The sequence below is a fragment of the Nerophis ophidion genome, linkage group LG28 (genome assembly GCF_033978795.1).
Source record: "Nerophis ophidion isolate RoL-2023_Sa linkage group LG28, RoL_Noph_v1.0, whole genome shotgun sequence".
Taxonomy (NCBI): domain Eukaryota; kingdom Metazoa; phylum Chordata; class Actinopteri; order Syngnathiformes; family Syngnathidae; genus Nerophis; species Nerophis ophidion.
Genome location: NC_084638.1, coordinates 7,320,625 through 7,333,360, shown reverse-complemented (window position 1 = coordinate 7,333,360; position 12,736 = coordinate 7,320,625). Strand labels below are relative to the sequence as shown.

Here is a 12,736-nt window from a genome sequence, read left to right as displayed (position 1 = left end):
AAACCCCTCTTGGGAAATATTATGTTGAAAATCCAGTGATTTTGTACTGTAGCCTACTGTACTTTTGGCCAAATATCAGACAAATAAGAAGCAAAAAATCAATAAACATGATATTATCTTTCGTCTCCGCCATTTACAATCCTTGCGTGTTTTTGTCAAGCGATGTTTTGTTTTTTTCCCGAGGTGACCGTGAACGCAGCATCGGCTTCTCCTCGGGGTTCTCCTCTCATCCTTTGTTTTGCGCTCGTCCAATCAGCGCTCGCCTCACAGCATGCCGGCAGCTGATTGGCCGGAAAGGAGGAAGAGGCAGACGGGAGACTTCACAGTTGGCTTGGCCTCACTCTCCCGCCACTAATGTGATTATCTCCTTATTTTTCTACTACTTCACATCGCTTTCTTCCCCAATCGGCGTTATTTGAACACACTGGGGTTATTTTTAGGTTTTTATTGTTCCAGTTCTTGGCGGTGGTGTTTCCATGATGGCTGAGCCGAGCCACTGAGAGTCCGCATCCACGGCATAAGGTGACGTCATTTATTATTCAAACATACAACCAGGGACGAATTCTTCTACCGCAAAAATCCGTCCTGGAGAATATAAATGAATCTAAATGTGACAAAAAATGCATTTATATTAAAGTACAGTCGGTGATGATTCCCTTTGTTTGGCTCCTAACATGCTAATGTGGTTAATTAACCCCGGCTGTTGTTTGTCCCTTCAAAATAAGAGCGCAGTGTCTCCTCTTTTTACACGCTTTTTGTGGCCTTCATTTTATTTGAGCAATATATAAATATACGTATTTCCTTTTAATATATAATATAATATTGTGTAGGCTGACCATATGTGAACATTTGCCAATAATACTCGAACTTGCTTTATAAATAATATATTTATTTAAATAAAAAAATGTTCTCCTCTCTTGACTGCTGTGTTGGTGCTAGGGATTTTTAAAATGGGGTCCCAGGGACCCCATCAAGTCATTAAAAATGGGGTGCCGCAGTACATTTTTTTGGGGTCCCATTTTTTGTAAGCGTTTTGAAAAGAAATGATAAACGTATTCATTATCCTCACATTCTATATCGTGTTTTGGAAAAAAGGTTGTCATAAATGTTACTTAATTCGTTAAAAAAAATTAATAAAAAATAAAACAAATATATATTTTGATGGTTAATTTATCCTAAATTTCTACTGTAATTTTTCAAATTTTTTTAAATAGGTTAGAAAACTGTAGAATTGAAGACATTATCGTAAATAAACGGCCTGTTATTTTAAGTAATATGCCAGTAATTATATTTTTTTTTACAGAAAAATACCAAATTAATTATACATATCATTTTTTGTTTTCTGTTATTATTTTCAAATTCATGTAAAATTACAGTCATTAACTTTCATTAAATATGTAAAAGTCCATGTCCATACTAACAATCTAACAGTTTTATATGTAATTTTGAGGTAAATCTTATTTTTTTAAATATTTATGTATATTTTTACATTCGAGTCGAAAAATATATGTAGCCTGTTATATAAAGAATTATGGTAATTCTAACAATTTAAAATTTTTCTCTGTAATATGACTGCAAGACATACTTAATAAAACAGCCATACAGGTCACACTGAGGGTGGCTTGACAAACAACTTTACCACTGTTACAAATATGCGCCGCACTGTGGAGCCACATCAAACAAGAATGACAAACACTTATCTCACATTCTATATCGTGTTATGGAAAAAGGTTGTCATAAACATTACTTAATTCATCAAAAAAATAATAAAAAAAGAAAACAAATATATATTTTTATGGTTAATTTACTCTAAATTTCTACAGTAATTTTTCAATTTTTTAAAATAGGTTATAAAACTGTAGAATTGAAGACATTATCTGTAAATAAACAAACGGCCTGTTATTTTAAGTAATATGCCAATAATGACAAACAATGTATATTTCTATTTTTTTTTACAGAAAAATACTAAATTAATTATACATATCATTTTTTGTTTTCTGTTATTATTTTCAAATTCATGTAAAATTACAGTAATTAACTTTCATTAAATATGTAAAGGTCCATGTCCATACTAACATTTTAACAGTTTTATATGTAATTTTAAGGTAAATCTTATTTTTTAATATTTATGTATATTTTTACATTCAAGTCAAAAATATATGCAGCTTGTTATATAATTTTAAAATTTTCTCTGTAATATGACTACAAGACATACTGAATAAAACAGCCATGCAGGTCACACTGAGGGTGGCCGTACAAACAACTCTAACACTGTTACAAATATGCGCCACACTGTGGATCCACATCAAACAAGAATGACAAACACTTATCTCACATTCTATATCGTGTTTTGGAAAAAGGTTGTCATAAACGTTACTTAATTCGTTAAAAAAAATGAATAAAACATAAAACAAATATATATTTTTATGGTTAATTTATTCTAAATTTCTACTGTAATTTTTCAATTTTTTTCAAATAGGTTATAAAACTGTAGAATTGAAGACATTATCGTAAATAAACGGCCTGTTATTTTAAGTAATATGCCAGAAATGACAAAATATGTATATTTCCATTTTTTTTTACAGAAAAACACCAAATTAATTATACATATCATTTTCTGTTTTCTCTTAATTATTTTCAAATTCATGTAAATTACAGTAATTAAGTTTCATTAAATATGTAAAAGTCCATGTCCATACTAACAATCTAACAGTTTTATATCTAATTTTAAGGTAAATCTTATATTTTTATATTTTTTTAATATTTATGTATATTTTTACATTCAAGTCGATAAATATATGTAGCCTGTTATATAATTAAAAAATTTTTTCTCTGTAATATGACTACAAGACATACTTAATAAAACAGCCATGCAGGTCACACTGAGGGTGGCCGTACAAATATGCACCGCACTGTGGAGCCACACCAAACAAGAATGACCAACACATTTCATCTGCACCCTAACACAACATAAACACAAGAGAACAATTACCCAGAGTTCCAAGTGTTACAATATACACCCCCCTCTTCCAAACCCCTCCCACCTCAACCGACGCAATATAGCCTGGAATAGTCATGGATGCAAGGGATTCTGGGTAATTATGTTGCGTTTATAATGTGATACCGTGAGGATGTTCTAACGAAATGTGTTATGTTGCTGGACCGGCAAGCCGGTGTCAAAGGTAATGACTTCATAGCACGCCCTTACGGTAACTTAACCCTGGACCTACATTGAAAATACACGCATTTAAAAAGACATGGCGGGGAAAAGAGGACGTATGGTCAGCCTAATATTGTGAGTAAGGGTCTCCCCGTGCTCCTACTTGCAGGTGTTGCCGTGTGAACGATGCTCGAGCCATGTCTGATGTCGAGGTCACGTACGCCGACTTCATCGCCTCCGGCCGGACCGGACGTAGAAACGCCATGCATGACATCCTGCAGAGTCCCACTGACCCCGAGGGCCGAGAGATGTCCCTGTCCTTGTCCCAGGTGCACATCCACGCAGGAGGCGGAGGTGAGGTCTTCCGTTACTTCAGTTGCCGCCGGGCTTGTAGTATGCGCCTGTCTTGAATTACCGCCGCAAAATAATTAGCGCACGCTTAGCATTACCACAGGGTCAAACTCGTCACGTCACGAGTGACACTTCCCCTGTCATCATTTTCAAAATGGAAGAGGCTGATTTCAATCATTTGAAATCGCATAAAGGGAAGAAGATCAAGAGCTATTTAGTAGGATTTAAGGTCCAAGCTATGCTAAAAAGAACAGTAAGCAGCTATGTTTTATTAATATACCGTTGGAGCCGACGGTCCGACAGACAAGATGGCGGCGAGCCGAGAGGAGCGGAAAAGCGACCCGGACTGAGGTTTTATTGAAAAGTAAACAAAGTCAAACTGCTCAAGCCATGCCCTTCCTTGGCGGCCCTGTGAACCCGCAAGACGACGGCTTGAGACCGTCGCAATACCGTAGCTGCGTGTGTCAAATATGAGTCGTTAAATGACTCCCGCCTCCTGGTGGTAGAGGGCGCTAGCGATCCTTCTTGCGACCACTCGGCTGCAGAAGAAGTGACAATGAGTCACGTTATATCTGTGCTGGGACGGGTATGACGGACCTTCTGATAGCAGTTTTCTAAACTGGACTTTCAGTGGAAGCAGGAGGTAATAAAAGAAGATCTCCAGAGAGACAGAGAGACTTTTAAAACTGAAGAAAGATAAGGAAGACTTTTTTAAACAAGTTATCGATGATTTTGATTAGAAGGAGTTGGCGTGGACTATATTTATAAGTAAAGGTAAGACCAGAATAATGTTTTTTTTTATTAAATGTGCTTTTCATGATGGTATTCTTACATTACATTAAAATTTTTACTGCATGCCTTTGGTAAGTGTCGGAGTGAGAAGAGGTTTTAAAATAATTAGCACATGCTTACTTTTACCGCATGCCTTTGGTAAGCGCCGGAGTGAGAAGAGGTTTTAAAATAATTAGCGCATGCTTACTTTTACCGCATGCCTTTGGTAAGCGCCGGAGTGAGAAGAGGTTTTAAAATAATTAGTGCATGCTTACTTTTACCGCATGCCTTTGATAAGCGCCGGAGTGAGGTTTTAAAATAATTAGCGCATGCTTACTTTTACCGCATAAGAAGTTTTAAAATAATTAGCGCATGCTTACTTTTACCGCATGCCTTTTGGCAAGCGCCGGAGTGAGAAGAGGTTTTAAAATAGTTAGCGCATGCTTACTTTTACCGCATGCCTTTGGTAAGCGCCGGAGTCATAAGAGGTTTTGAAATAATTAGCGCACGCTTACTTTTACCGCATGCCTTTGATAAGCGCCAGAGTGAGGTTTTAAAATAATTAGCGCATGCTTACTTTTACCACATGCCTTTGGTAAGCGCCGGAATGAGAAGAGGTTTTAAAATAATTAGCGCATGCTTACTTTTACCGCATAAGAGGTTTTAAAATAATTAGCGCATGCTTACTTTTACCGCATGCCTTTGGTAAGCGCCGGAGTGAGAAGAAGTTTTGAAATAATTAGCGCATGCTTACTTTTACCGCATAAGAGGTTTTAAAATAATTAGCGCATGCTTACTTTTACCGCATGCCTTTGGTAAGCGCCGGAGTGAGAAGAGGTTTTAAAATAATTAGCACATGCTTACTTTTACCGCATAAGAAGTTTTAAAATAATTAGCGCATGCTTACTTTTACCGCATGCCTTTGGTAAGCGCCCGAGTGAGGTTTTAAAATAATTAGCGCATGCTTACTTTTACCGCATGCCTTTGGTAAGCGCCGGAGTGAGAAGGGATTTTAAATTAATTAGCGCATGCTTACTTTTACCGCATAAGAAGTTTTAAAATAATAAGCGCATGCTTACTTTTACCGCATGCCTTTGGTAAGCGCCGGAGTGAGAGGAGGTTTTAAAATAATTAGCGCATCCTTACTCTTACCGCATGCCTTTGGTAAGCGCCGGAGTGAGAGGAGGTTTTAAAACAATTAGCACATGCTTACTTTTACCGCATGCCTTTGGTAATCGCCGGAGTGAGGTTTTAAAATAATTAGCGCATGCTTACTTTTACCGCATGCCTTTGGTAAGCGCCGGAGTGAGAAGGTTTTAAAATAATTAGCACATGCTTACTTTTACCGCGTGCCTTTGATAAGCGCCGGAGTGAGAAGAGGTTTTAAAAATTAGCGCATGCTTACTTTTATCGCATGCCTTTGGTAAGCGCCGGGGTGAGAAGAGGTTTTAAAATAATTAGCGCATGCTTACTTTTACCGCATGCCTTTGGTAAGCGCCGGAGTGAGAAGAGGTTTTAAAAATTAGCGCATGCTTACTTTTACCGCATGCCTTTGGTAAGCGCCGGGGTGAGAAGAGGTTTTAAAATAATTAGCGCATGCTTACTTTTACCGCATGCCTTTGGCAAGCGCCGGAGTGAGGTTTTAAAATAATTAGCGCATGCTTACTTTTACCGCATGCCTCTGGTAAGTGCCGGAGTGAGAAGAGGTTTTAAATTAATTAGCGGCTCGGCGGCAATTGAAGGAAATACGACTACTACTAGTTCTGTGTTTTAGCCCGCTGATATTTTCAAAATAAAACGAGGCTCCGCCCTCTCGCCCAGATGCCAACGACGCCGAGGAGGGTCCAGGTGCGTCGTCCTCGGCTCAAAGAGAGACGCAGCAGAAGAACAGCTGAACACACCGTTGTGGGACGGCCCTCTGCCCGTGTCGGCCCCCCCGCCTCCCTTCACACCTGGCAGGTAGTCTGACTTTGAAGGATCTGTCCAAGCCGCCTCCTCTAGTCCCTTTAAAAGGTGGCGACCATGAACCGGAACTTTCCTCTCACGTCCGGACTTTCTAGCCTGAGCTCTCAACTTGAATCGGAGAAAAGTTGCTGAATTGACAGATTCTTCTCCCGGTGGTTAATTTAGCGAGTGCTAAAAGCAGCGAGGGATGGGAGGAGAGAGCAGCTTTTGTTGCCGTGGATCGCAAGAAAATGTACGATGTTTTTTGACTGTGAATTAATTTATGATTTTTTTGCGTTTTAATTTTGCATCAAGTGACAATTTCATAAAATGTTCCACTTTAATTTCATAATTTCTGCACTGAATTTTTACACTGTGTATTTTAACAAACATCATTTCTAAACACACACATTTTGCTCAAAATTTTTATTATTGGATGAAATTGTCAGCATTTTTGTGTGTGTTTAAAAATTCTGTGTGTAAAAATTCAGTGTAAAAATGTTTGGTTGCTTCAAAACTCAAGACCCTTCTCCGGTAAATTATATTAAATTAGAAAATTAATTTAACTTGGTTTTTTGGGACTATAGAGCAGAAAAAAATATGTAGTTTTTTTTTTTTTCTATCAAATTATGCTGAAAAATTCATAAAATTTCAGTTTAATTTCATAATTTTTGCACAGAATTTTTATACTGTGTATTTTAACAAGAATAATTTCTAAACACACACATTTTTGCTCACATTTTTTATTGGATGAAATTGTCAGCATTTTTGTGTGTGTTTAAACATTCAGTTTGTTGAAATACAGTGTAAAAATGTTTCAAAATTTAAGACCCTGTTCCGGTAAATTAAATGATATTAGAAAATTAATTTACCATATTTTTTGGACTATAGAGCAGAAAAAAATATTTCAAATTTTTTAAATTCTAAAAAAAAATGTTCTAACACTGAATTAATACATTTTTTTTAGTGTTTGATTTTTTTTTAACTTAATTTTTTACGTCAAATTATGCTGAAAAATTCATAAAATTTCAGTTTAATTTCATAATTTTTGCACATAATTTTTATATTGTGTATTTTAACAAACATCATTTCTAAACACACACATTTTTGCTCACAATTTTTTGTTAGGTGAAATTGTCAGCACTTTTTTGTGTGAGTTTAAAAATTCCATGTGTAAAAATTCAGTGTAAAAATATTTTGTTGCTTCAAAACTCAAGTCACCTTTCCGGTAAACTTTAGGGAAATTAGAAAATGAAATTTTCCGGACTATAGAGCAGAAAAAAATATTTCTTCATTTTTTTTTACACAAAAATAATTTATGTAACAGTTTTTTTTGCGTTTGAAGTTTGCAAACTTAATTTTTTTATCAAATTATGCTGACGATTTCATAACATTTTCACTTTATTTCATAATTTTTTGCACTGAATTTTTACACTGTGTATTTTAACAAACATCATTTCTAAACAGACATTTTTCTCACAATTTTTTATTAGATGAAATTGTCAGCATTTTTGTGTGTGTTTAAAAATTCAGTTCGTTAAAATGTAAAAATGTTTTGTTGCTTCAAAATTCAAGACCCTTTTCCGGTAAATTAAATTAAATTAGAAAATGAAATTGCGTATTTTCCAGTCTATAGAGCAAAAAAAAATATTTCTTTGTTTTTTGTATTCGAAAACTTTTTCTTTATTTTTTTAACATTGAATTAATTTATGCAACTGATTTTTTTGTGTTTGAATTTTTTCAACTTATCTTTTTAAATCAAAATATGCTGACCATTTCATTGCATTTTCACTTTAATTTCATAATTTCTGCACTGAATTTTTACACTGTGTATTTTAACAAACATCATTTCCAAACACACATTTTTCTCACAATTTTTATTGGATGAAGTTGTCAGCATTTTTGTGTGTTTAAAAATTCAGTTTGTTAAAAGAAATTCAGTGTAAAAAAATGTTTATTTCTTCAAAACTCAGGACTTTTTTTCGGTAAATTAAATTCAATTAGAAAATGAATTTACCTTATTTTTTGGACTATAGAGCAGAAAAAAATATTAAAAATTGTTTAAATTCTAAAAAAAAATTTTCTAACACTGAGTTAATAATTTTTTTAGTGATTGAATTTTTTTAACTTGACAATTTCATTGCATTTTCACTTTAATTTCATAATTTCTGCACTGAATTTTTAACCTGTGTATTTTAACAAACATCATTTCTAAACACACACATTTTTGCTCACAATTTTTTGTTGGGTGAAATTGTCAGCATTTTTTATGTCAGTTTAAAAATTCCGTGTGTAAAAATTCAGTTTAAAAATATTTTGTTGCTTCAAACCTCAAGTCACCTTTCCGGTAAATTTTAGTGAAATTAGAAAATGAAATTTTCCGGACTATAGAGCAGAAAAAAATATTTTTTCATTTTTTTTTATTCGAAAACTTGTTGTTTTTTTTTACACTAAAATAATTTATGTAACAGTTTTTTTTTGCGTTTGAATTTTGCAAACTTAATTTTCTATCAAATTATGCTGAAAAATTCATAAATTTCAGTTTAATTTAATAATTTCTGCACTGAATTGTTATATTGTGTATTTTAACAAACATAATTTCTAAACACACACATTTTTCTCACAAATTTTATTGGATGAAATTGTCAGCATTTTTGTGTGTTTAAACATTCAGTTTGTTAAAATGCAGTGTAAAAATATTTCAAAATTCAAGACCCTGTTCCGGTAAATTAAATGAAATAAAAAAATGTATTTAATTTATTTTTTGGACTATAGAGCAGAAAAAAATATTAAACATTTTTTAAATTCTAAAAAAAATGTTCTAACACTGAATTAATACATTTTTTTTAGTGTTTGATTTTTTTTTTACTTAATTTTTTTTATGTCAAATTATGCTGAAAAATTCATAAAATTTCAGTTTAATTTCAGAATTTTTGCACAGAATTTTTATACTGTGTATTTTAACAAGAATAATTTCTAAACACACACATTTTTGCTCACATTTTTTATTGGATGAAATTGTCAGCATTTTTGTGTGTGTTTAAACATTCAGTTTGTTAAAATACAGTGTAAAAATGTTTCAAAATTCAAGACCCTGTTCCGGTAAATTAAATGATATTAGAAAATTAATTTACCATATTTTTTGGACTATAGAGCAGAAAAAAATATTTCAAATTTTTTAAATTCTAAAAAAAAATGTTCTAACACTGAATTAATACATTTTTTTAAGTGTTTGATTTTTTTTTAACTTAATTTTTTACGTCAAATTATGCTGAAAAATTCATAAAATTTCAGTTTAATTTCATAATTTTTGCACATAATTTTTATATTGTGTATTTTAACAAACATCATTTCTAAACACACACATTTTTGCTCACAATTTTTTGTTAGGTGAAATTTTCAGCACTTTTTTGTGTGAGTTTAAAAATTCCATGTGTAAAAATTCAGTGTAAAAATATTTTGTTGCTTCAAAACTCAAGTCACCTTTCCGGTAAACTTTAGGGAAATTAGAAAATGAAATTTTCCGGACTATAGAGCAGAAAAAAATATTTCTTCATTTTTTTTTACACAAAAATAATTTATGTAACAGTTTTTTTTGCGTTTGAAGTTTGCAAACTTAATTTTTTTATCAAATTATGCTGACAATTTCATAACATTTTCACTTTATTTCATAATTTTTTGCACTGAATTTTTACACTGTGTATTTTAACAAACATCATTTCTAAACACACATTTTTCTCACAATTTTTTATTAGATGAAATTGTCAGCATTTTTGTGTGTGTTTAAAAATTCAGTTCGTTAAAATGTAAAAATGTTTTGTTGCTTCAAAATTCAAGACCCTTTTCCGGTAAATTAAATGAAATTAGAAAATGAAATTGCGTATTTTCCAGTCTATAGAGCAAAAAAAAATATTTCTTTGTTTTTTGTATTCGAAAACTTTTTCTTTATTTTTTTAACATTGAATTAATTTATGCAACTGATTTTTTTGTGTTTGAATTTTTTCAACTTATCTTTTTAAATCAAAATATGCTGACAATTTCATTGCATTTTCACTTTAATTTCATAATTTCTGCACTGAATTTTTACACTGTGTATTTTAACAAACATCATTTCCAAACACACATTTTTCTCACAATTTTTATTGGATGAAGTTGTCAGCATTTTTGTGTGTTTAAAAATTCAGTTTGTTAAAAGAAATTCAGTGTAAAAAAATGTTTATTTCTTCAAAACTCAGGACTTTTTTTCGGTAAATTAAATTCAATTAGAAAATGAATTTACCTTATTTTTTGGACTATAGAGCAGAAAAAAATATTAAAAATTGTTTAAATTCTAAAAAAAAATGTTCTAACACTGAGTTAATAATTTTTTTAGTGATTGAATTTTTTTAACTTGACAATTTCATTGCATTTTCACTTTAATTTCATAATTTCTGCACTGAATTTTTACACTGTGTATTTTAACAAACATCATTTCTAAACACACACATTTTTGCTCACAATTTTTTGTTGGGTGAAATTGTCAGCATTTTTTATGTCAGTTTAAAAATTCCGTGTGTAAAAATTCAGTTTAAAAATATTTTGTTGCTTCAAACCTCAAGTCACCTTTCCGGTAAATTTTAGTGAAATTAGAAAATGAAATTTTCCGGACTATAGAGCAGAAAAAAATATTTTTTCATTTTTTTTTATTCGAAAACTTGTTGTTTTTTTTTACACTAAAATAATTTATGTAACAGTTTTTTTTTGCGTTTGAATTTTGCAAACTTAATTTTCTATCAAATTATGCTGAAAAATTCATAAATTTCAGTTTAATTTAATAATTTCTGCACTGAATTGTTATATTGTGTATTTTAACAAACATCATTTCTAAACACACACATTTTTCTCACAAATTTTATTGGATGAAATTGTCAGCATTTTTGTGTGTTTAAACATTCAGTTTGTTAAAATGCAGTGTAAAAATATTTCAAAATTCAAGACCCTGTTCCGGTAAATTAAATGAAATAAAAAAATGTATTTAATTTATTTTTTGGACTATAGAGCAGAAAAAAATATTAAACATTTTTTAAATTCTAAAAAAATGTTCTAACACTGAATTAATACATTTTTTTTAGTGTTTGATTTTTTTTTTACTTATTTTTTTTTATGTCAAATTATGCTGAAAAATTCATAAAATTTCAGTTTAATTTCAGAATTTTTGCACAGAATTTTTATACTGTGTATTTTAACAAGAATAATTTCTAAACACACACATTTTTGCTCACATTTTTTATTGGATGAAATTGTCAGCATTTTTGTGTGTGTTTAAACATTCAGTTTGTTAAAATACAGTGTAAAAATGTTTCAAAATTCAAGACCCTGTTCCGGTAAATTAAATGATATTAGAAAATTAATTTACCATATTTTTTGGACTATAGAGCAGAAAAAAATATTTCAAATTTTTTAAATTCTAAAAAAAAATGTTCTAACACTGAATTAATACATTTTTTTTAGTGTTTGATTTTTTTTTAACTTAATTTTTTACGTCAAATTATGCTGAAAAATTCATAAAATTTCAGTTTAATTTCATAATTTTTGCACATAATTTTTATATTGTGTATTTTAACAAACATCATTTCTAAACACACACATTTTTGCTCACAATTTTTTGTTAGGTGAAATTGTCAGCACTTTTTTGTGTGAGTTTAAAAATTCCATGTGTAAAAATTCAGTGTAAAAATATTTTGTTGCTTCAAAACTCAAGTCACCTTTCCGGTAAACTTTAGGGAAATTAGAAAATGAAATTTTCCGGACTATAGAGCAGAAAAAAATATTTCTTCATTTTTTTTTACACAAAAATAATTTATGTAACAGTTTTTTTTGCGTTTGAAGTTTGCAAACTTAATTTTTTTATCAAATTATGCTGACAATTTCATAACATTTTCACTTTATTTCATAATTTTTTGCACTGAATTTTTACACTGTGTATTTTAACAAACATCATTTCTAAACACACATTTTTCTCACAATTTTTTATTAGATGAAATTGTCAGCATTTTTGTGTGTGTTTAAAAATTCAGTTCGTTAAAATGTAAAAATGTTTTGTTGCTTCAAAATTCAAGACCCTTTTCCGGTAAATTAAATGAAATTAGAAAATGAAATTGCGTATTTTCCAGTCTATAGAGCAAAAAAAAAAATTTCTTTGTTTTTTGTATTCGAAAACTTTTTCTTTATTTTTTTAACATTGAATTAATTTATGCAACTGATTTTTTTGTGTTTGAATTTTTTCAACTTATCTTTTTAAATCAAAATATGCTGACAATTTCATTGCATTTTCACTTTAATTTCATAATTTCTGCACTGAATTTTTACACTGTGTATTTTAACAAACATCATTTCCAAACACACATTTTTCTCACAATTTTTATTGGATGAAGTTGTCAGCATTTTTGTGTGTTTAAAAATTCAGTTTGTTAAAAGAAATTCAGTGTAAAAAAATGTTTATTTCTTCAAAACTCAGGACTTTTTTTCGGT

General features: G+C 30.9%; 1 protein-coding gene across 2 annotated transcripts; it reads left to right on the top strand.

Annotated features, from left to right (window-relative positions):
- Positions 1–278: 278 nt before the first annotated feature.
- Positions 279–6,907, top strand: pkia (cAMP-dependent protein kinase inhibitor alpha). 2 transcript variants are annotated; one of them, XM_061890495.1, is made up of 4 exons: positions 279–356; positions 441–522; positions 3,330–3,514; positions 6,104–6,907. In XM_061890495.1, exons 3-4 carry the CDS (start codon positions 3,358–3,360, stop codon positions 6,175–6,177), a joined length of 231 nt encoding a protein of 76 aa, XP_061746479.1. In that variant the 5' UTR covers positions 279–356; positions 441–522; positions 3,330–3,357; the 3' UTR covers positions 6,178–6,907. The 2 variants fall into 2 exon arrangements, with proteins under 2 accessions (XP_061746479.1, XP_061746478.1); XM_061890494.1 differs by having other exon boundaries at positions 306–522.
- Positions 6,908–12,736: the final 5,829 nt, after the last annotated feature.